The 21,210-nt window shown below is 56.3% G+C and overlaps 4 protein-coding genes across 14 annotated transcripts; 3 read left to right on the top strand and 1 right to left on the bottom strand.

The window, feature by feature from the left end:
* Nucleotides 1-80: 80 nt before the first annotated feature.
* On the top strand, nt 81-4,665 carry HSD17B1 (hydroxysteroid 17-beta dehydrogenase 1). 3 transcript variants are annotated; one of them, XM_049114694.1, is made up of 6 exons: nt 81-533; nt 642-809; nt 949-1,128; nt 1,255-1,348; nt 1,827-1,890; nt 1,991-4,665. In XM_049114694.1, exons 1-6 carry the CDS (start codon nt 437-439, stop codon nt 2,210-2,212), a joined length of 825 nt encoding a protein of 274 aa, XP_048970651.1. In that variant the 5' UTR covers nt 81-436; the 3' UTR covers nt 2,213-4,665. The 3 variants fall into 3 exon arrangements, with proteins under 3 accessions (XP_048970651.1, XP_025295847.1, XP_048970650.1); XM_025440062.3 differs by having other exon boundaries at nt 1,713-1,890; XM_049114693.1 differs by having other exon boundaries at nt 949-1,100; nt 1,255-1,890.
* A 2,000-nt stretch (nt 4,666-6,665) lies between these two features.
* COASY (Coenzyme A synthase) lies at nt 6,666-10,945 on the top strand. 3 transcript variants are annotated; one of them, XM_025440470.3, is made up of 10 exons: nt 6,666-6,812; nt 7,238-7,948; nt 8,559-8,773; nt 9,086-9,217; nt 9,347-9,536; nt 9,621-9,685; nt 9,872-9,956; nt 10,123-10,220; nt 10,312-10,458; nt 10,559-10,945. In XM_025440470.3, the coding sequence occupies exons 2-10, from the start codon at nt 7,249-7,251 to the stop codon at nt 10,607-10,609; spliced, it is 1,683 nt and encodes a 560-aa protein (XP_025296255.1). In that variant the 5' UTR covers nt 6,666-6,812; nt 7,238-7,248; the 3' UTR covers nt 10,610-10,945. The 3 variants fall into 3 exon arrangements, with proteins under 3 accessions (XP_025296255.1, XP_025296256.1, XP_025296254.1); XM_025440471.2 differs by having other exon boundaries at nt 6,806-6,859; XM_025440469.3 differs by lacking the exon at nt 6,666-6,812 and having other exon boundaries at nt 6,824-7,948.
* A 266-nt stretch (nt 10,946-11,211) lies between these two features.
* Nucleotides 11,212-16,052, top strand: MLX (MAX dimerization protein MLX). Of its 5 annotated transcripts, none has more exons than XM_025440475.3 (8): nt 11,212-11,635; nt 12,158-12,194; nt 12,681-12,770; nt 13,030-13,136; nt 13,398-13,497; nt 13,686-13,785; nt 14,138-14,339; nt 15,251-16,052. In XM_025440475.3, the coding sequence occupies exons 1-8, from the start codon at nt 11,348-11,350 to the stop codon at nt 15,305-15,307; spliced, it is 981 nt and encodes a 326-aa protein (XP_025296260.2). In that variant the 5' UTR covers nt 11,212-11,347; the 3' UTR covers nt 15,308-16,052. The 5 variants fall into 5 exon arrangements, with proteins under 5 accessions (XP_025296260.2, XP_025296261.2, XP_025296262.1 ...); XM_025440477.3 differs by having other exon boundaries at nt 11,484-11,635; nt 12,158-12,303; nt 15,251-15,518; XM_025440474.3 differs by having other exon boundaries at nt 11,495-11,797; nt 15,251-15,518.
* LOC112655386 (PSMC3 interacting protein) lies at nt 16,013-20,643 on the bottom strand. 3 transcript variants are annotated; one of them, XM_025440478.3, is made up of 8 exons: nt 20,489-20,643; nt 20,295-20,395; nt 20,006-20,095; nt 17,691-17,802; nt 17,036-17,181; nt 16,870-16,923; nt 16,714-16,773; nt 16,013-16,635 (listed from the first exon to the last, which is right to left on the bottom strand). In XM_025440478.3, the coding sequence occupies exons 1-8, from the start codon at nt 20,520-20,522 to the stop codon at nt 16,579-16,581; spliced, it is 654 nt and encodes a 217-aa protein (XP_025296263.1). In that variant the 5' UTR covers nt 20,523-20,643; the 3' UTR covers nt 16,013-16,578. The 3 variants fall into 3 exon arrangements, with proteins under 3 accessions (XP_025296263.1, XP_035577225.1, XP_025296264.1); XM_025440479.3 differs by having other exon boundaries at nt 16,495-16,635; nt 16,714-16,795; XM_035721332.2 differs by lacking the exon at nt 16,870-16,923.
* Between the last annotated feature and the right edge of the window lie 567 nt (nt 20,644-21,210).

Raw genomic sequence — 21,210 nt, 5'->3', positions numbered from 1 at the left:
GTGTGAGGCTATTTCTCCCCGCCCCCTTGCTTCTGCCTCCCCGACCTTGGGACTGGGAATCCTCTCCCAATACGTTTACTTCCACACTCTCAGCAGCAAATTTTGAAGCTTATAATTGTCCCTATGGGACAGAGGCTCACCCAGGGGAAGATGTGCCCACATGAGAATTCACATCTCCTAGTTGCAACCCCTTTGCTCTCCCTCTGACCAGCAACTGAAGAAGGGGTATTCCAAGCAAGTGGCCTCATCTCTGCCTTGACCAAGAGCAGGATGGGGAGAGTAGGCCCCAGACCTGAAGGAGGGCTCAGCCTTGAGATTAGGCTGGAGACATAACAAGGGGTGGGGACCCTGCGGGCAGGGGCGGGGCAAAGCAGGTGCTATCTAGCTCAGAGACCAGAGCTTTGCACTCTTTGGGCCTCTCCCTAATCGTCTCCCCATGGACCGCACCGTGGTGCTCATCACTGGCTGCTCCTCTGGCATTGGCCTGCACCTGGCCCTGCGTTTGGCGTCGGACCCTTCCCGGAGCTTCAAAGGTAGATGAGGGGCTGAGGTGGAGAGACAGGAGCAGCCCCTGGTCCAAGGGGACCCAGGAAGGGGTAAGCAGGGCATTCAGATCCTCGTCTTCTTCCCGACCTTCCCAGTGTATGCCACGCTGCGGGACCTGGGGACACAGGGCCCACTGTGGGAGGCAGCCCGGTCCCGAGGGTGCCCTCCTGGCTCCCTGGAGACGTTGCAGCTGGACGTGAGGGACGCAGATTCTGTGGCCGCTGCTCGGGCACGCGTGACGGAGGGCCGCGTGGACGTCCTGGGTGAGCCTCCCTGCAACACGTGTGCAGGAGCCTTTCCAGCATTGTGTCCAAACCAAAATGCCCCGGCCCGGGGAACCCAAAGGGACCCGCTGGGTCGGGGGACAGAGAGGCAAGCAGGGTCCGACCTCTCTCCCCTCAGTGTGTAATGCAGGGCGGGGCCTGCTCGGGCCGCTGGAGGCGCATGCGGCGGGCGCCGTGGAGTCGGTGCTGGACGTGAACGTGGCCGGGACCGTGCGGACCCTGCAGGCCTTCCTGCCGGACATGAAGCGCCGCGGCTCGGGCCGCATCCTGGTGACCGGGAGCATGGGCGGTCTGATGGGTGCGTGGAGTGGGGCGGGGCCGGTGACCGCGCCGCGGGGGCTGCGGGGCTGCGGGGGGCTCCTGCAGGGGGCTCCGGGTGGATTCCCTCCCAGACGCGCCTCCACAGCCTCTTCTCGCCTCGAAGGGCTGCCATTCAACGCTGTTTACTGCGCCAGCAAGTTCGCGGTCGAGGGTCTGTGCGAGAGCCTGGCGGTTCTGCTCACGCCCTTCGGGGTCCAGTGAGTCACCCCCCACCCCTCTGAGCCCTGCCTCTGGGGACTCCAGCCCCCTGTCCTGTGGGAGCCACTCGGGGGTCTCCCTGCCCCCCCCCCCCCACTACGGCTCACATCTGGCGGGTGCCAGGGCGCTTGCCCCTCGTTATCGCACTTCTGCCCTGCAGCTGGGAGGCTCAGGCCCGAGGAGGCTGGGTGACTGGCCCAAGGTCACCCGGCGAGGAAGCCCGCCAGGCTGGGGTTCTGATGCGGATCTCCCTCACCCCCACGCGGCTGCGGGAGCGGGAGCGGGGAGAGGCAGGGGTGCTCTTCGGGCAGTACGCCGCCCCCTGAAGGCTCTGGCTACCCACTCGTCGCTCTGGGCCCGCAGCGTGAGCCTCATCGAGTGCGGCCCGGTGCGCACCGCCTTCCTGGAGAAGCTGGAGGGCGTCCCGGGCGGGGTGCTGGACGGCGCGGACGCCAAGACCCGCCACCTCTTCTCCAGCTACCGGCGCCATTCGGAGCAGATCTTCCGCGAGGCGGCGCAGGACCCGGAGGAGGTGACGGAGGTAGGCGCCGGGCGCGGTCCCGGAGAAAAGGGAGCCCCCCGCCCCCCCCCCTCCCCAGCCCCGGCAACTCCGGCCAGCGCACCTCCTCCCGCCGCCTCAGGTCTTCCTCACCGCGCTGCGCGCCCCGCGCCCGGCCCTGCGCTACTTCAGCACCGAGCGCTTCCTGCCCTTGGCGCACCTGCGCTTGGCCGACTCCAGCGGCCGCAGCTACGTCGCCGCCATGCACCGCGCGGTGTTCGCCGACCAGCCCGCGGAGGAGGCAGCGGCCGCCGCGGACCCGCCCCGCCCCGCGCCCGGCGCTCCCCCCGCCGCCCCGCAATAAAGGCTTGGCCCACCGCTGCCTGCGGCTCTCTCCTTGGCGCCCCAGCGGCGCGCGGTTCCGGGGCAGGGCGCCAGGCTGCCTGCGCCCCGCACGTGTGCGACAAGTGGCAGGTGCAGCGCGAGGGAGATCCGGAGACCGAGGGTAACCCGGCTCATACCAATGCGGAAACCGAGCTCCAGAAATTGGAAGGAGCTAGCCCCCCCGGAAGGCAGGGTGCAGAGTGGTGGCCGGATTCCCCTGAGGAGTCAGCAGCAGGAGTTAGGGGGACGTGGGCAGGGAGAGAGGCGGGTTGTGACTTAGTCCCTACTAGTCATTGGGACCTCAGGCAAGGTCCTTATCCTCTCTGAGTGTTTTTCTTATCTGTAAAATGGGTATGAGACCTATGTCGTGGAGTGTATGAAGAATTGAGGCAATGCCTGAAAGGGATAACAGGCACCGCTATTATTACTACAACTATCAGTGTTAAAATTGTAATTATGTTCCTACGTGGAAGCCAGATGTGTAACGAAACAAGGCTAAGTGAGTCAAGAGGATACAGCTCCCCTCCTCCTCCTCCTCTGTGCCCCTCGCCCTAGACAGAACTCAGCGGGAGGGATCCCCACCGGCCCAGAAGCTGCCACTCCCTAGGAGGTTCAGCTGAGGCTCCAGGACACACCGGTCTGCCCCATATCCTTTCTGAAGCCAGGGCGAGGAGTTGGAGTGGTGGGTGCCAGTGTAAGGGCCTGCAGGGTGCTGGGGCCAATCACCTTCTAACTTCCTGAGAGGTGGGGTGCTGGAGGAGGGGTGGAGAATAGGTGGAGACTAGGCATCCAGTTTGCAGGCAGAGGGAAGGGGGAGGGGTACCCTGGAGATGGGGCCTCTGGAGGGACTAGGACTCCTGGCATTTGGAGTGGGCAGAGGCATAGCTGCAGGGAGCTTGGGAAGCCGGAATAGAGAGGAAACTGCTGGAGTTTTGTGTTGAACCTGGGGGGAGAGGCAGAGGCACTGCTTCTTGGCCTGCAGCTACTTCTAGGTAGTGGCTGCTCTTGGCCATTGGACTGCTGGCTGCTTCTGCTCCCGGGACAGGGGATCTCTGCCAGCTCATCCCTACCTGTCTCCCTGCCCTCCTGGCCCAGACAGTTTTGCTGTCACTTCAGCATCCAGAAAGGCCACAAGAAGGGGAGAGGGCCAGGGTGGCACGAATCTCTGAGACATAGGACCTGCTCTCAGAGCCTAGCTCCTGTCCCCCACACTGCCCATTTGCACCTGTGTGAGTGTGTGTACCCGTGCTCACAAAGGTAACCTGGGGGTGGGGACACAATGACGAGAAAGGCAAAGTGGGACTCCTCCATAAATCACATTCATAATCTTTTTTTTTTTTTAAATCTCTACACCGAATGTGGGGCTCAAACCCACAACCCTGAGGTCAAGAGTTGACTACTCCACTGACTGAGCCAGCCAGGCTCCTCAATTTCATGCATACTCTTTAATAGTCTCATGTAGTCCCATGACTTTGAAGACCATTTACATGCCCATGAGCCCCACCAAAGCCTCCAGTATCTCCCCAACTCCATTGTTTCCCATAAACTGCAGACATACATCCCCAACTCCCTACTTAATATCTCCTCTTGACACCTAATAAGCTTAATGCGTCCAAGTGCCAAGTCCATTCCAGCCCTCCCACTGCTCCTGCCAGTCCACCCCACTTCAGCATAGGACAACTCCATTCTTTCTGGCTCATCCCTCAACCAATTCATCAGCAAATACCTTCAATCTTCAAAGCATATTTGGAACTCACTCTGGTCTATGAAGGAAGGTACCATCACCTCATCTGGATAATTGCAGTAGTTTCCTAACTGGTTTCCCTGATGCCACCCATGCCCAACCAACAGTAAAATTTCTACAGAGCAGCCAGAATGATCTTTTTTAAAAATGAAAGTTATTTCATGTCTGTGCTTAAAATACCCCCTGTGGCTTTCTAAGTAAAATCCAAGGCTTTTTTGTAAGACCTCCAGCACATTCTTTGATCTGGCCCCCACCTCCTTTCTGACTTTATCTCTCACGACTTCTCATCATCTGATTCAGCCCTACTGGCTTTCTGCCCCAGGACCTTTGAACTGCCTGTTCCTCTGTCCGGTTCACTTTCCCTAATCTCTGATTCTTCTCTTCTTTCAGATCTTTGCTGTTTCCCTAGAAGACCTTGTCTAAAATAGCATTCCCTTCCCTCCACTATAAGCCCCTTGCCTTGTTTTATTTTGCTTCATAGCATTTATCACCATTAGATGTGTCATTAATTTATTGACTTGTATCTATAAATTTCATCACCTCATCCCAAGATACACAGAAATCTAAGCTCCAGGGTAGGTACTTTGTTTTGTTCACTGTTTTATCCCCTGCACCTAGAACCATTCCTGATCATGGGAGACACTAGATCCACATTTACTGAATAAAAATGACTGTTGGTTCGCAACCTGGACAGTTCCCTGGGTGAATTCTGAAACTGGCCCCCATACACAGGAGAGACGGGAGAAAGATCACTCCAGATTGGAGGTGGTAGGTTTATTAAGCAAGGGTACTGACATACAAGACTTGTCCTGGGTGGCTGCAAGACAAGTAGATCTCTGCACTTGCCCACCAGAATCTTAAAAGTCTATATAGAGGACTTCAATAGGTTCAGTCACAAATACCGTCCAGATGGTCTCAACAACGCATAGCTCTCTCAAGGCTCCCACTGTGGGAATAGTGGGTGTAGTGTATATTCTGACAGAGTAGTAGGCGAGAAGCCTACATTTGCTTATATCCAGTTCGAGTCAACTGACAGTCACATTTTCCTTTTTTTTTTTTTTTATTCATGAGAGACACAGAGAGGGAGAGAGAGAGGGGCAGAGACACAGGCAGAGGGAGAAGCAGGCTCCATGCAGGGAGCCTGACGTGGGACTCAATCCTGGGTCTCCAGGATCACACCCTGGACTGAAGTTGGCGCTAAACAGCTGAGCCACCCGGGCTTCCCGACAGTCACATTTTCCTGATGATCTCCTCCAACAGTGACTCTGTGTGGGACTGTGCTCAGATGGTTCAGACGTTTCCTGAGAGTCTGCAGTTCGTTTCTTCATTTGGGGTCCTCTTTTTAAAAATCCAAACTAGGGACGCCTGGGTGGCTCAGCGGTTGAGCATCTGCCTTCAGCCCAGGGCATGATCCTGGAGACCCGGGATCAGGTCCCATTTTGGGCTCCTGCAAGGGAACCTGCTTCTCCCTCTGCCTGAGTCTCTGCCTCTCTGTGGTTCTCATGAATAAATAAAATCTTAAAAAAAAAAAAAAAAAAATCCAAACTAAGGGGGCGCCTGGGTGGTGCGGTCAGTTAGGCATCTGCCTTTGACTCAGGTCATGATCCCGGGGTCCTGTGATGGAGCCCCAAAGGGAGTCTACTTCTCCCTCTACCTCCATGCTCTCTCTCAAATGCCTCTTAAAAAAACAAAAACAAAAACAAAAAAACAACCCAAACTAAGGTGTTTCCTGCCAAAATCACTGGCCTTGATACTTTTGTGGCTCTATAACTTTTCCAATCCTTGACTCCAGGGGCCAAAGGGGCAATCCAGGCTCTGTGGGGCCGAGGCTTAAACACCTGTGGGACACCTCTTTATTTATTTTTTAAGATTTTAAGTAATCTCTACACCCAGTGTGGGGCTTGAACTTACAACCCTGAGATCAAGAATCATATGCTCTACTGAGCCAGCCAGGTGCCCCTTGAAACACCTTTTTAAGAACACAAAACAAACCCATATAATTATGAAAATGAGCATTGTTTAGTTTGGGAAAATAAACTGCACATCCCTGGAATCTTGGAAATTGGTTTCCCTCCCTTTTGAGATCTCCGTGGACAAGTGACTTGAAATATCTCCTGATGGCAACCTGGCTTCCTTTCCCCCAGGGAGGCTGCCAATTCCAGCCTTTCCAGCCCCATTAGCTTCACGGTGGACCCTTGCCACTAGGTCTCTGTCCCTCCTCCCCTTTTCTCCTGTCTGGAGACCATCCTCTGGCGATTCTACTAGCTTCCATGCAGAGCTCTCCTCTCTCCTTCAAACTGGTGCTGGGTGGTGTGGAGCGCCCCACAAAGCCACAAGACCTCTGTCATCACTTCCTTTGTATGTTCCTGGAACATGAGGGCCTCAATGTCCCCAGCTGTTAAATGGGGACTTGGACAGAGCCGTCCTGTGGCCTCCTGGACGGTGCCGGGAGGTCTGCGGGGACTCTGAGTCCTGATTTAAGTGCTATCCCGAGCCCCCCACGTCTGTAACTTATTAAGAGGAAAGTCAGGTGTTAGTTCTGCCTCTGCCTCTGTTTCCTGGGTAATGAAACCATTCCCTTCTCTCGAGTCTAAAGGGCATCCACGAAGCGCTTCCGGGCCCGCCTCGCCCTCCACGGCCCAGGCCCCGGGGGGCGGAGATCAGGAATAAGGTTTCCCCCGCCTGCCCCGCCTCCCAGCTCGGCCCCGCCCCCCGGCGGGACGCGCCCCTCGCCACACAAAGTCTCGCGAGATCCCGAGGCGAGGGGAGACTTTGGCCTTCTTGCCTTTCCGTAGCTCGGAGGCGCAGCTGCGGAACTGTTTCCGGGTCGCAGCAGGTAAGGCTCCGCGGCGGCGCCAGCGGAACGTAAACCTCTAGGTCACAGTAAGTAGGGAACCGGTGCGAGCCTGAGCGTTTTCCTCTAGGCCCCTGAAGACCCCGGTACGGCCTGGCAGGAGGGCCCGGGATTTCTGGGTCCCCAGCCCTGTGACTCAGGGACCCTTGTCCAGCCTAGCTTCCCCGCCCAGGATTTCGATTCAGTTCAGCGACTTCACCGCAGCGTCTGAGAAATGTGGAAACCGAGGCCAAGCGCCTAGCCCCGAGGCGCCATGTACCAGGCCCCGTGCCCTCCCCCGGGTTCCTCTGGATCAGCACAGACCCCGTCCCTACGCCAGGTCCCCTCCCTTGGGTCCAAGGCCCAGTCTTCAGCCTCAGCACATACCCCCTCAGTCACCCACGCCCCGTCTCCCTGGCTGTCCGCAGGCCTGGGCAGCATGGCCGTATTCCGGTCGGGCCTCCTGGTGCTGACGACGCCCCTGGCCTCCCTGGCCCCTCGCCTGGCCCCCATCCTGACCTCAGCGGCCCGGCTGGTGAATCACACGCTCTATGTACACCTGCAGCCGGGCATGAGCCTCGGGGGCCCAGCTCAGCCCCAGTCCAGCGTCGTGCAGGCTACGTTTGAGGTCTTGGATTTCATCACACACCTCTACGCTGGCGCCGACGTCCACAGGCACCTGGACGTCAGAGTCCTGCTGACCAATATCGGAGCCAAGAGCGCCTTTCTCCCTCCCCTGTCCAGCTCAGTCCAGAACCTGGCCCACCCACCGGAAGTGGTGCTGACTGACTTCCAGACCCTGGATGGAAGCCAGTACAACCCGGTCAAGCAACAGCTGGAGCGATATGCCACCAGCTGCTACAGTTGCTGTCCCCAGCTGGCATCGGTGTTGCTGTACCCGGATTATGGGCCTGAAGAGCTGCCCACGGAGCCCCTGGATGTCCTCTTACCCTCCACCATCAGGCCAGCCTCCCCCGTGGCCAGGTCTCCAAAGCAACCAGTGCGTGGCTACCACCGTGGGGCTGTGGGTGGTACCTTTGACCGCCTGCATAATGCCCACAAGGTGTTGCTCAGTGTCGCCTGCGTCCTGGCCCAGGAGCAGCTTGTGGTGGGAGTAGCGGACAAAGACCTGTTGAAGAGTGAGTGAGAGAGACCCTGGAATAGAGCAGGGGAGGAACCCTCAGAACCCCTTAACCTTGCCCCCAGGGTATGACTGAGGAAGAATGGAGCCATCCTTTACTTCCCACCCCTCCCAAATGTCACAGTGCCTGGCACTCAGTTAGTGCTGAGGAAATTATGTTAAATGAGTAAGTGTAGCTTTCTCATTGTGTGGTTTAGTCACCACCCAAATCAGAATTCCCCCACACGTGGAGCCAAGGAGTCTGCACTTTTAAGAAGTTCTTCCAGTGATGAACCCTAAATGGATGAGTGGGTTGTAGGTAGTTGGGCCAGAGACACAGCAAGAGGGGACTCCTGATTGGGTGGTTTTTGGGATTCTCCACCTGACTCTGATGCTCTCTTGCACTGCTAGCTCCCTGGGCACAGGCCAGCCCTTGCCATGATAACTGTGCTTGCTGGCTGCCCCCTCTTATAGCTCCTCTGACACAGAGCACTTCCCAGCTTGGCCCTTTCTTCTGGCCATCGACCCCCCTCTGGAGATTGGATGCTTAGGGACAGTGTTCCCAAATTTGCCTGCACTTTCCCTCCCCAGTAAAAAGATCTCATTGTTCTTTTGGGCTCCTTCCCCAGGCAAATTGCTCCCTGAGCTGCTCCAACCCTACACAGAACGTGTGGAACATCTGAGTGAGTTCCTGGTGGACATCAAGCCCTCCTTGACTTTTGATATCATCCCCCTGCTGGACCCCTATGGGCCCGCTGGCTCTAATCCCTCCTTGGAGTTCCTGGTGGTCAGCGAGGAGACCTATCGTGGGGGGATGGCCGTCAACCGCTTCCGCCTTGAGAATGTAACCCCTGAGGGAGACTGGCAGAGGGCGTGGATGGGGATGGGCAAGGCCACATGGGGGGTTGTTGGAAGTACCACGACCCTAGAGGAGGGAAGAGAGGGCTTAGGGTGGTGAGGAAGATGCAAGAAGGAACTGGTTCCCAGTTTGCCCTTGGACGCAGGCTCTATCTCTGGGGCATGTAGGGGAAGGATACAGGGACAGCTCAGGTGTCACTGTCATTCTGTCCCTCCTTCCCCTGTCCTCACCCCTCCTCTTTTTTTTTTTTTTTTTTTTTTTGTTTTTTTTTTTTCTCACCCCTCCTCTTTTACCTAGGACCTGGAGGAGCTTGCCTTGTATCAGATCCAGCTGCTGAAGGACCAAAGCCACCAGGACAATGAAGAAGACAAAGTCAGCTCCTCTAGCTTCCGCCAGCGAATGCTGGGAAACCTGCTTCAGCCTCCATATGTATGCCTGCCTTCCCTCTCTCTCCCTTCTTGGGTGGGCTGGAAGTGCTGGAGAGTAAAGACTGAAGAATTCAGTCCCAAGCATGAGTCTAAAGACCCTAGTAACTGGTTCCTTCTTCTCTATCTCCAGAAGAGGCCAGAGCTCCCCACACAGCTCTACGTGATTGGGCTGACGGGCATCAGTGGCTCTGGGAAGAGCTCAGTAGCCCAGCGGCTTAAGGGCTTGGGTGCGTTTATCATCGACAGTGACCATCTGGGCCATCGGGCCTATGCCCCAGGTGGTCCTGCCTATCAGCCTGTTGTGGAAGCCTTTGGAACAGGTAATACCTAGGGAGGGCTGGAAGTGTCCTAAAGTGAGGAGACAGCCTGGCCTCCTTGCCTAGTCCTGTGTCTCTGTTGTCCAGATATTCTCCATAAAGATGGCATTATCAACAGGAAGGTCCTAGGCAGCCGGGTGTTTGGGAACAAGGTAAACACGCTCCTCTCCAGGGTTTTTTCTGCTGCTTCGAGACCCAGAAGTTGGGACCTAGTGGCCGTCTCTGGTCTGCTCCAGAGTGCGACTTTCCACTCATCTGTTCCCAACTACCTCTTCCTTCAGACTGGCTCCATCTCCAAGGGAAGGTAAACTGCCCATTTCCTCTGTTTCCCTCTTCAGAAGCAGCTGAAGATACTCACGGATATTATGTGGCCAGTTATCGCAAAGCTAGCTCGAGAGGAGATGGATCAGGCTGTGGCTGAGGGTGAGTGGGAGTGATGATGGGAGCAGCCAAGGGGGACATTAAGCAGATTCTCCTGGGAGCTTCCTGACCCTGAGCCAGACCCTCTGCTTTCCTGGGATTAGGCTTCATTGGCTCTCTGGTAGCAAGTGGTGGTGTGCTGCTAGCAGTGACTGGGGTCTCCCCACAGGAAAACACGTGTGCGTGATTGACGCTGCTATGCTGCTTGAAGCTGGCTGGCAGAACATGGTGCATGAGGTGTGGACCGTTGTCATTCCTGAGACTGAGGTATCTGGACCCCATCTCCTGCCACATCCCCACTGCAGACCCTCAGCCTACTCCGAGCCGGGAGGCTGACATAGGCCTTGTCTGTGTCAAGGCTATACGACGCATTGTGGAAAGGGATGGCCTGAGTGAGGCTGCGGCTCAGAGCCGGTTGCAGAGCCAGATGAGTGGGCAGCAGCTTGTGGACCAGAGCCACGTGGTGCTGAGCACTTTATGGGAACCACATGTCACCCAGCGCCAGGTGGGTGCCAAGGGAAGGGCTGGGTTGTGGGGAGGAAGTCTCCAGTGGGTGCCTGCCTGACCTTGTCTTCTCCTTCTCCAAACATTCCGACGGCTCACAGGTGGAGAAAGCCTGGACTCTCCTGCAGAAGCGCATCCCCCGGACGTCGTAAGGTCCATGGCTGACATCAAGTTCTCTGTGGGGCCAAAGTGGCCCCTGGAGCTGCCAAGAGATTCAGCGGTGAGGAGGAATGGGCGCTACAGTGCTCCTCCTAGCTTGGGCCTAGAGGGCTGAGCCAAACTGAGGAGGGCAGGGCAGGACCTGATGGAGACGCAAAGCCTACCCAGCTTGCTGGGGTTTGGCCATCACTGCGGATGTGGCTCATGGGGGAGCAGGCCCCTCTGGCACTGGTGCCTACTCTTGCCCACCGTGTCTGTTGTACCTGCGGCTGCCTGCGGCCAGGGCAAACACTGAACCTGTAACAGAATTAAAGGTGAATGTTGCCAGATGCCGCGTGTATGGTGTCTGCCTCTGTCCCGAGGTCTCTGGAGGCGGCGGTTAAGAGCACGGCTTTCGAAGCTAGCCAGATCGAGGTCAGCCTGGGCCCTTTCACTGACTGCTTTGGGAGAAGCTACAGACCTTCTGGTTACCCGGTTTTCCTATCTGTAAAGTAGCTTGGCCAACAGGCTCTCTGAAAGCGTTTCTCCCGCTGGTCTCCTGCCAGACGCCTGGCTGCTTGTCGGAGGGCCGGCCTTCGCTATGCTAGGCGGGGCCTCTGCCCTCACGGAGCCGGAGCCCGGCGGGGCGGGGTTGGCCCAGGTGGCCCGGCCGCCGCCAGGGCCCGCACAGCGCGTGCACGCAACTATCGGCGACACTGGATGAGCCTTTTGAGGGGACCGCATTTTACAGAATGTGCCTCACGTTGCGGCAGGAGGGACGCCGACCCCGAGGGAGCGCAGGGACGGACTCCGTGTCCGCCCCGGCGCCAGCGTCCCCTGCCCGGTGTCCGAGTCTCTGGGTCGCGCATGCGCGGCCCTCGCCCCGCCCTCCGCCTCTCGTCCCGGGTTGGTGGGTTCGGGTCACATGGGTGCGCCTCGCCTCTTCCTCGCGGCAGGGGGCTCGCCCGCGGGCTGGTTTCCGGTTCGGTGGGTCGGAGATGACGGAGCCGGGCGCCTCTCCGGACGACCCCTGGGTCAAGGCAAGCCCCGCGGGCGCGCACGCCGGCGAGGGGAGGGCGGGTAGGGCTCGTGCACGTGGGGGGGCCGGAAGACGAGGGGATTCCTTGCAGTCCCCAAAGGTCCCCCCGCCCTTCGGGCCCCGGGGCTGCAGAGAAGACAGCTCTCACCCCGCGCGTGCCAAGGTGGGGAGACAAGTGACGCGTGTGTGCACGAGTGTGAGGGGACGGGGTTTAGGGGCTGGGAGGTGCTGGAGCGGGGTGGGGGCGGACGGGATCCTGCGGAGGGGTGGCGCTCCCAAGGCCTATCGGCTGTTGGCTCGCGGGGCAGTCTTGCAACCGCCTGTGCACCCCAGAGGTCTGTGTGTGTGTGTCTGTGTGGACACGTGTGGACGTGTGGACGCGCGCGCGCATCCTGCCATTGCCTGCGCACCCTGTGGGGGTGGGGCGGGTCTGGGTAGGGGTGTGTGTGCGCGCGCACGCAGGGAAAGGAGGCACGGTCTCAGGCCGGGGTCTGATGAGTGTCTCCTTTGCTTGGTGACGCAGGTGGAATATGCCTACAGCGATAACAGCCTGGACCCCGGTGAGTGTCTCCTCCACCGTCTCCAGCTCCCTGATGACACTCCCGCCACAGCCCTATAGATTCCCCTGCTCTTGCCAGCCACACCTGAGCACAGTCCACTGTCCCCGAGGCGAGTTCCTGCCCTGAGACAGTGAGGGAGGAGCTGCAGGACAGGGGCAGGAAGGATAAGGGGACACCTAGTTCCCTCTGCTCTGAAGCGGGGAAATGATGACAGTAGTGACAGCTAGCCACCCTCACCCTCATTGTGCCCAGATGCCATCTTGTGAACCAGATATCATTGCAGGCCCACGGAGCAGTGTGGACACCAGGGACAGGCGCATTGCAGCATGGCACAACAGGAAGTGATGATCCAGTATGGGTGGCTTTGGGGTTGAAAGGGAGAGGTCAGCATTTAAGGATCCGGAAGCCATTGTACCCACAGGTGTCTAAGGGTGTAATGGTGTTCCTCTGCCCTACCCCTTAGTGATCAGGACCTCTCTTTTCCAGGGCTTTTTGTAGAAAATACCCGAAAGGGGAGTGTAGTGTCCAGAGCTAATAGCATCGGTTCCACCAGTGCCTCTTCCGTCCCTAATACAGGTAGGCAGCCACATGCCCCTACCTGGGGGGGGCCTCAGATATACCATCATTTTAGTATATTTCCTAGACAGGAAGCTCCAGTCATCCACATGGGGGTGCTGGAGGCCTAGTGTTAGACATAGGGTCTCCCTGTTTTTTACCTCATTTAGGACCTTAGGTTCTTCTATCCATTTGCTGTCTCTGGGCACCGGTTTTTTCTTCCCTGCTGGGCCCCACTGGGCCTCAAAATGACCTCTTCTGCCCCCAACTTTGAGCGTAGATGACGAGGACAGTGATTACCACCAGGAGTCCTACAAGGAATCCTATAAGGACCGGCGGCGGCGAGCACATACTCAGGCTGAGCAGAAGAGGAGGGACGCCATCAAGGTGACTGGGAGGCCTGTGGCTCCACCAGCGCAGGAGGGCCCTACAGGCTTCAGGTCCCCTCTGCCCCGACCTCATCAGACAGCCCCAAGCATCTGGGGTGGGGGGTAGTTGATCTAGTCCCTTGACATAACCACCACCCTCCTTCCAGCACCCCAGCCTCTTTGTGAGCATGGAGTTCAGTTCGCAGGAAGAAAGCTTTGTGCCCATTTGCCTTAATTCCTCAGAGTTAAGGAAGCCTTGTCTCCCCTCCTGTCTCCACAGAGAGGCTATGATGACCTTCAGACCATCGTCCCCACCTGTCAGCAGCAGGACTTCTCCATTGGCTCCCAAAAGCTCAGCAAAGCCATTGTCCTACAGAAGAGTATGGCCAGGGAACGCACTTGGGAGTGGTTGGGGCCAGTGGGGCTGTGCAAAGGCCAGAGCCTTGTACCCACTCTTGGCCTGCCCCTGGTGGGGTGGTGGTTATGAGAGAGTTGGAGCATGGGGGGAGGTGGGGAAATAAAGGACAAAGTCTTGTTCTTCCGGTTGACACTTGTGTGTCCACCCCAGCCATTGACTACATCCAGTTTTTGCACAAGGAGAAGAAAAAGCAGGAGGAGGAGGTGTCCATGCTACGCAAGGATGTCACGGCCCTAAAGATCATGAAAGTGTAAGGGGGCTGCTGAGCTGGGGGAGCCAGGGCTTCTGAGGGGACCCGGGCTGACTTCAGTTCATACCTTCCTCTCGTTCAAAGGCCACATCAGATAATACAGGACAGATAATACTCTCACTCTCTTAGGCGGCCACTTAAGGCGGGACTCTGTACCCCAGCCGTCCCTGACACACAGCAGATCCTCCAAGTGCCTGTGGGATTCATTCACGGAGGGCAGGGTGGAGAGAGGTCACCAATTCTGTCCCCGCAGCAGTATCTAGCTGGGGCTGGATACAACCCCATTGCTCTCCGGGAGCCTCTTCCTGGGGGAGGACCTGGAGTACCTGAGCCCTGTTCTGCTTGCTTTCAGGAACTACGAGCAGATTGTGAAGGCACACCAGGACAACCCCCACGAGGGGGAAGACCAGGTCTCTGACCAGGTCAAGTTCAATGTGTTTCAAGGCATCATGGACTCCCTGTTCCAGTCCTTCAATGCCTCCATCTCTGTGGCCAGCTTCCAGGAGCTGTCAGCTTGTGTCTTCAGCTGGATCGAGGAGCACTGTAAGCCTCAGGTACGGGCTAGCAGGGGTCGTGGGGTGGGGGTCTTCTACCCTCCTCCGGGCACAGTGGCCCAAGTCATGATTTGTTCAGCAGGAAGGCATCAGCTTTTAGGTTTCTTGGGGGTGTCTCCCTTTTTTGCATCCTGGCCCAGGCTTTCCTGTTAAGGTTTTTTTTTTTTTTTTTTTTCCCCTGAGAGACAGAGAAAGGCAGAGACACAGGCAGAGGGAGAAGCAGGCTCCATGCAGGGAGTCTGATGCGGGACTCGATCCAGGGACTCCACGATCATGTCCTGAGCTGAAGGCAGACGCTCAACCGCTGAGCCCCCCAGGTGTCCCTCCCGTTAAGGTTTTGTTTGGCGAGACTGAGCTGGCCCCTACTCCCACAAGCCTAGCTCTGGCCTTTCTCAGGCCACGTTATGGCTGCCAAGTGCACAGGCCCTTATCATGGCAGCAGACTCACTTGGCTTGTTTGGAAAGATTCCTGGCTGCCACCCCAAGGCCCACTGAAATAGTTTACCTTGAGGTCTGTTGATTATCTGTAATGGGGCAGTGTGTTCATGCTGTTGCACTGAGTCTTCTGCTTCTGAGGCCTGGTTACCTTCTCTGAGGCTTGACTTGCATCTGAGAGTCTGACTTTTTTGTTTCCTGACATTTTCTGGAAACAACTTAAGCATACTGCAACAATCAGCGAATTTCGCACTGAACACTTAAATGCTGCCATTCCCATTTCTATTTGCTTTTCTCCATAGCTATCCATGCCTCCATCCCTTTCCCCCTGCTGTCACGGGACATTTCAGAGTAAACTGTAGAAAGCAGTGCGGCCCAGGGGTTTTTTTCTGGCACACCTTGTCTAGGAATAGGTCACTTAGCTGGTGCTCTGTCCTCACCTGAGCATCACATGTCTCCCTCTGCTGCCCCACCAGACCCTGCGGGAGATCGTGATCGGTGTTCTGCACCAGCTGAAGAACCAGCTGTACTGACCTGGCTCCTAGAACCTGCAGAAGAGCCAACAAGAGGCCTGAGTCTCCTACTTGGCCACAGAGCTACCGGGCTTATGAGATTGGACTGTGATACTGCACACTGGTCCACTGGTTCTCGGTGTTTGGTTCCCCAGCACCCCCTCATCTTCAGCGGGGCTAGGGTATTTGTTTTATGAAAACTTTAATTTATTATATTGACCACAAAACTCGAGCCTGCTGTCTTTCCCTCTCTCCATAAGAGTCCTTGGGATGGGGGATCTGCTCTGGGGACCCCCCAAGAGCTCCTGGCCTCTCCCCTTCTAAGCCTCAGATTTTTGCTCCTATCTACACATATCTGGAAGCTACTATTTGCATTTGGTTTGGTCTCTTGGCCCACATTTAGCTATTTTGGCAGTAGTTGGACAGGAAGAAAGGAGCACAAGGAAATATTCCCACAGTTATGAAGTGTGACAGCTGCCTGGTTGGCCCAAGGTGGGACCAGGGCTCTTCTGGCTGGCTCCAGGCAGGGCTGCCGGGATCCTGCCCTCACCTGCTACTCCATCGCCTCTCCTTCCTCCCCTACTTTGGGCACTGGAGGGAAGCGGCCTCCCTGCGTGCCCCTGCTCCTTCTACCCCCGTAGGCAAACTCTGAGCACAGCACAGAGAAGTCAAGTGTAACAGCACTACGTATTACAAGTTGTTTTTTTTTTTTTTTTCTAAACACCAACAGTGCAATTTTATTAAAGTTACAATTTTGGAAAATGAACTGGGCCTCAAAACCATTCCCGGCCTTCCTGTCAAGTATATCTGGGTCTGTGCCATCTCCATGCTGCCTGTATTTCTCCCAGGACTTGGGGCTGGATTGTGAAGGGTTAGAGATATTATTTAAAGGCCTCCTTGGGTACAGAGCCTGGGGAAGTCTTGTCGAAGGCCTTGGGCTCCGTGTGTACACTGGCCCCTCTCTACCCTGTAGCCTTCCTCAGGGTTGTTATCTGGGAGGTTCGGTTATCCAGAGGAAATTAAGTATTTTTATATCAAATTATAATAAATATTGCCAGTGCTTTCCTTTAGCGTTGTTCCAAGTTTGAGCATTAAGTTCAAGCAACTAGAATGTGGACGATAAAACGAGTGTGACCGTCCGTCTGTTGTGGGCTCGCTACTCTGCTCAAGTCCCTGTCCCAGCTGCTTTGCCCAAAGGCAGAAGGCAGCAGGAACAAAACAAAGAGCCGACCTGAAGGAGGCAGCCAGTCCAGGACATTTCTTTCCATCCCCCTGTCTTGCTAGAGGACCCCTCAAGGGTCTGGGAGCTTCACGTTGTAATCTTCATCTGTCTCTATCCCAACTTCCTCCTGGGGCAGGGAGACAAATGAATAAGCCCTCCTTGGAGAGCACCCAGGGGAGCAAGGACAGGAGGGAGAACCACTTACAAAGAACTGCTTCTTGCTCTTGGGGTAGCCTTCCAGAATTGCATCAGATAGCTCTGTTGCCTGACAAGAAACAAAACCACCCCTTTTTAGGTGGGAGCACTGCCTGGCAGGTCCATGCTGCTGGGCTGCAGTTTCTCTGGTGGCTGTAATACTTACCATCCTCTTCCGCTTCCTCCATTCCTTGCAGTACTTCTGCCTCTCTCTGTACACCTGCACAGGGAAACAGCTGCCTCTAGCCCCCTCAGCCCACAGCAACTCCTGGGGGCAAGGTGTCTCCTCACTCCTTCCTGACTCCCTGCTTCTAACCTCCCTCCCAACTCACCTGTTCTTTCTCCTCTGGAGTCACGTGGTTGGAGGCTGCTTTGATGTTCTTCAGTCTCTCTCTGTAGGCAGCACATTCCTTCTTCAACTCCTGGATCTCCTTCTGCATCTCCGGTGTGGTCAGGGCACTAGTTAGCTCCTTCAGCTCTGAAACCATATCTCTCTCGGGTCACCGCCTACCCCTGAGGATGGGGCCTTGTCTTTCACAGTGGGCGCCCCCTGCAGTAGGAGACTGGCCCCCTACCTCGTTCTAGGTTCTATACACAGGGTCCAGAATGAGTTCCATATTCTGGAAATGCTCAGCAGAGATTATAGCTTATCAAATTACTGGTTTATTCTAGTTTCCCTTCCTCTTCCATCTAGAAGCAGTGAGGCTGAACAATCCATTCCCTGTAGCCAGTTAAAGAAGTGGGCACAGAGGGAGTGTGGGCACAGGACGCTGATAATGTTAGGGAGAGCAAATGCATGTCTTGCCCATTTATATTCAAAAGCCGTTAGCCGTTCTAGATTTAATAGAATTCCCAGGGCAGCCCAGCAGAGAGACAGATTCACTGTTGCAAGACAACACTGCAGTCAGCAAACCATTCACCTAGTAATTCCAGACCTCCAGACTGACCCTGACCCTAGGGGCACCTTTGGGGGCTGCCCGGTCCTACCAGCCTCCATGTGGCGGCAGCTCTGCTGTAAGCTCTGCACCTTAGCGGTCAGGGCCACAATTTTGGCATCCAAGCCCTGGAGGTCAGCGTCGCTCACAGTGGCAAACTGGTCCTGCCAGAGATGAGAGGAAAAACAGAAGGGGGCTGATGTGAGGCACAAGGAGGAGGCGGGCAGGGGGTGTGGGGCAGCATCACATGCACGCAAGACTGTGGGGCTCCCCAACCCTCCAGAGGGCCTGGGAGAACAGTGGGAGGGTCCTTGTGAGAAACCATTCAGTTTAGTACTGACTCCAATGAACAAGGTATAAAGAGAAAGTTAAGACCTGATGCTTTTCTTCAAGGGGCTTCTAGGCTGGCAGGATGCTGAACAGAGCAGAGATCTCACTTTAGTGGTAAAAGCACTCACTGGGCTAAAGGAATAAAAGGACAGTCTTCCCCAGGTAGTGATACCTAAACTACACACATTCCACAACAGGAAGAACCAGGACAGGTAAAGGGGCGGGTACTATTCAAGGGACTCCAGTATGAGTCTGAGGAGCCCGTCCCATGAGAGAATAGCTGCTACCAAGGACAGTGGGGGGCTGGCTGGTGGTGACGGGGAGCTGGTGAGGAGGAACAGGAATGCCAGCCTGGGCAGTGTGGCCTCTACATTAAGGCGAGGCAGACCTTTAGAGCAGCAGACAGCAAACTATAGTCTGCGTGCCAAATCCTGCCAGAGACAGGGTTTTGAAAACAAAAAATTTTTGGAGCATAGCCATGCTCGCTCTATGTACTGTCTGGGGCTGCTTTTGCTCTATAGTGGCGGGAGTGGTCAGGACAATTGCAAAGCTGAGACAAGAGACCATCGGGCCTGTAAAGCACAAAAAGATCAACGGTCTGGTCCTTTATAGAATAAAATCTGCACAATTCTCCCTTAGGGAATCTTCATTAGAGTAATAACACAATGAAACCTATTTTAGCAAAATTAGCCTTGATGGTGGTTTGGTTCAGTTAAACTAGTATTCGGTGTCTACTGGGTGTTAGATACTGGGTGGCTCAGTGGTTGTGTCTGCCTTTGTTCCCAGAGTCCCGGGATCGAGTCCCACGTCGGGCTCCCTTCATGGAGCCTGCTTCTCCCTCTGCCTGTGTCTCTGCCTCTCTCTGTGTGTCTCTCATGAATAAATAAATAAAATCATTAAAAAAAAATAGACAACTGAAGATACCTTTTTAAAAAAATAGGTACTGGGGTGAGAGGGTGCTGCACAAAGGAATATGAGTGAGAAGTGGGGTCTTCCCTAGAAGAGCTGCAGTCAAGACAACCACAATACAGCAGCCCTCAACAAGGTTAAGCGCTTAGAGAAGAGGCGATTAGAGAATTCAGAGAAAGTCTCTGGAGGTGATGTCTGAGGGAAATCCTGAAGGATGAGTAGGAGTTAGCTGAGCAAAGAGGCAGAAGAGGAAGAAGGGTCTTTAACGCAGGCAGAGGAAGGGCACAGGAGTACAACACATCTAAATGGTCTAGTACTGGTGAATGGACATAGACGGGACAGGTGAGGCAGGCGGCAGCCTGGGACGGGGTCCCCAAGTACCTGTCCCTTGTTCTAGGGAGCGCTAGTTTGAAGTAGGAGAATGGCACCAGATCTGCACTTACACAGACCTTTCTGGCTGCAGTGTTTAAGGTGATAGAGGAGGCCAGCAGATGTTGGGGAGGGGTATCACCAGAGATGAGGAGGACCTGGGCTTGAGCAGCAAGGACAGGTGGAAAGGAGAGCGTAGACACAGGAAGGGGGGAACCAACTGGACCTGATGGCTGATGAGGATCTGAGGTCAGAGTGACTCCCCAGTCTCTGGGTTGGGGCAAGAGTGACTCCGCGGAGGGAGAAGCTGGAAAGGGAAGCCCATTCAGGGGAGGTAAAGAATTCTGCTTTAATGGTATTGACTTAGAAAGGCCTGGATGGCGTCCAGGTGGTGGTCTGGCCCAGAGATACAAAATTAGCATTACCTGTGTTGGGAGTGAGGGGTGGGGACAGAAGGCCAATCATCTGGCAGATGGCAGATCTAATCTAGAGGACGGGGAAAAAGTCACTTCCAAGCGGGAATGGATCTTGGCAGCAATCCAGCATCTGTCATCTATCATATCCCAATCTGGAAGTCTCATCACATCTGGATCACAGCGAAGGGAGTACCCACTTTGATTTAAAGGGTGCCTGGGGCCCTTTTCATGGCGCGAGTCAGTGACTTCCGTGAGGTGCCTCAAACTCTCCCAGAGAGAGTTCATTCTAGAGAAGGCCATTGACCTCATGTCGGGGTCTGACACGGGCACAGGTTCCCCTCACCTGGTCCGCAAAATAGATCTTCTGCTTGCCGTACATCTTCTCTTTGATTTTGCCTTGTTGGGCCAGCTGCTCCAGCGCCTTCACCACCGCCTGGCAGAGGGGAGGGGCCGGGCCATCAGAGGAAAGACTTGCGGGCCGGCGCAGCGGGGGGCATCTCAGCCCGAGACCAGGGAGCGCCAGACACGCTTTAGGTAGGAAGCCCGAGGCTGAAATGGCAGCCTCGAGGGGGCAGCACCCCAGGCGGGTTCGAGGGGCCCCAGGGGGAGGACTCTCAGGGGACGCTCCTCACCGCCTTGCCCAGGCCGTGTTCCCGCTGCAAGTTCCCGAACACGTCCTGCGCGCTGTAGGGCCGGTTCTGCTCCTGCAGGTACCTCAGGAGGATCCCGGGGGCTACGAGGAGACGGGCCAGGGGCGAGGCTCACTCAGCCGACCCCTCGCCCGCCCCCCCGCCCGGGCCTTGCCCGCGCCCACGGTCCCGTTTACCTCCCGCCGCAGCCTCTGCCCGGCTTTTACTCATGGCCTTTTCCCGCCGCCAACTCGGAAAGCCGGACGTTGCAGTTGCTCGGGGCAACAGCTGCTTCCGGCGCCGAGAGGGGCGGGCCGCGGGGCGGCGGGCGGAAGGGGAAGTCTTCGCGAAGCACAAAGCGACCTTTCTCGGGATCCGTAGTTCAGTTCGGAGCCGAGCGCCCACTGCGAGGTTGGGGGGGGAGGGGTCTCCGCAGCGGGGGCGGGGCGGGGCGCTCCCTCCCTCGCGGGGCGCAGGCCGTAGTAGATCACTCCTTGAAGTTCCGAAACCCACTTGCAGCGGCGGCTGAGCTCTCGTGACCGTGAGCTGGGTCGGGGTTCCAAGGAAGCTTAGGACCCAGCTCCCGCTGGACTAGCGACTTGCCCAAGGTCACAGGGTCAGTAACCCACAGGGACTAGTCCTGTCCCACGGCCCAATGCTCTTTTCGCCGGTCAGTCTCATATTCGTAAGACAGGAACAAGAAGTACTAGTAGGGTGTTTGGGGGGACCCGAGAAGCCTTAAGCCCCCAAAGGAGCCTTGTGCCACCCTTATTTGCCGGTTACCGAGCCTCGCACATAGGGGGCGCTCAACATGTGCTGCGGTTTGGACGCCAAGGAAAGGCAGGGTTGGGAGGGGGCTACTGTTAAGCCGCAAAACTTGTAGAAAAGTTTCCTGTTGGCCAAGTCAATCTTATGGCAA

The sequence above is a fragment of the Canis lupus genome, chromosome 9 (genome assembly GCF_003254725.2).
Source record: "Canis lupus dingo isolate Sandy chromosome 9, ASM325472v2, whole genome shotgun sequence".
Classification (NCBI taxonomy): Eukaryota; Metazoa; Chordata; class Mammalia; order Carnivora; family Canidae; genus Canis; species Canis lupus.
The sequence above is the reverse complement of the archived record's forward strand: the minus strand, read 5'-3'. Positions and strand labels throughout refer to the sequence as shown.

Excerpts from the sequence above, each read along its gene's own strand:
- HSD17B1 (XM_049114693.1), top strand. The coding sequence starts at position 437 with ATGGACCGCACCGTGGTGCTCATCACTGGCTGCTCCTCTGGCATTGGC. Across the intron at positions 810-948 it reads GGGCCGCGTGGACGTCCTGG|TGTGTAATGCAGGGCGGGGC; the intron begins GTGAGCCTCCCT and ends CTCTCCCCTCAG. Across the intron at positions 1,101-1,254 it reads GCGGCTCGGGCCGCATCCTG|GGCTGCCATTCAACGCTGTT; the intron begins GTGACCGGGAGC and ends CTCGCCTCGAAG.
- COASY (XM_025440469.3), top strand. The coding sequence starts at position 7,084 with ATGTACCAGGCCCCGTGCCCTCCCCCGGGTTCCTCTGGATCAGCACAG. Across the intron at positions 9,218-9,346 it reads ACCTGCTTCAGCCTCCATAT|AAGAGGCCAGAGCTCCCCAC; the intron begins GTATGCCTGCCT and ends CTCTATCTCCAG. Across the intron at positions 9,686-9,871 it reads GCCGGGTGTTTGGGAACAAG|AAGCAGCTGAAGATACTCAC; the intron begins GTAAACACGCTC and ends TTCCCTCTTCAG.
- MLX (XM_025440475.3), top strand. The coding sequence starts at position 11,348 with ATGTGCCTCACGTTGCGGCAGGAGGGACGCCGACCCCGAGGGAGCGCA. Across the intron at positions 12,195-12,680 it reads CGATAACAGCCTGGACCCCG|GGCTTTTTGTAGAAAATACC; the intron begins GTGAGTGTCTCC and ends TCTCTTTTCCAG. Across the intron at positions 14,340-15,250 it reads AGGAGCACTGTAAGCCTCAG|ACCCTGCGGGAGATCGTGAT; the intron begins GTACGGGCTAGC and ends CTGCCCCACCAG.
- LOC112655386 (XM_025440478.3), bottom strand. The coding sequence starts at position 20,522 with ATGAGTAAAAGCCGGGCAGAGGCTGCGGCGGGAG. Across the intron at positions 20,396-20,488 it reads GGCAGAGGCTGCGGCGGGAG|CCCCCGGGATCCTCCTGAGG; the intron begins GTAAACGGGACC and ends GTCTCCTCGTAG. Across the intron at positions 17,803-20,005 it reads AGATCTATTTTGCGGACCAG|GACCAGTTTGCCACTGTGAG; the intron begins GTGAGGGGAACC and ends CATCTCTGGCAG.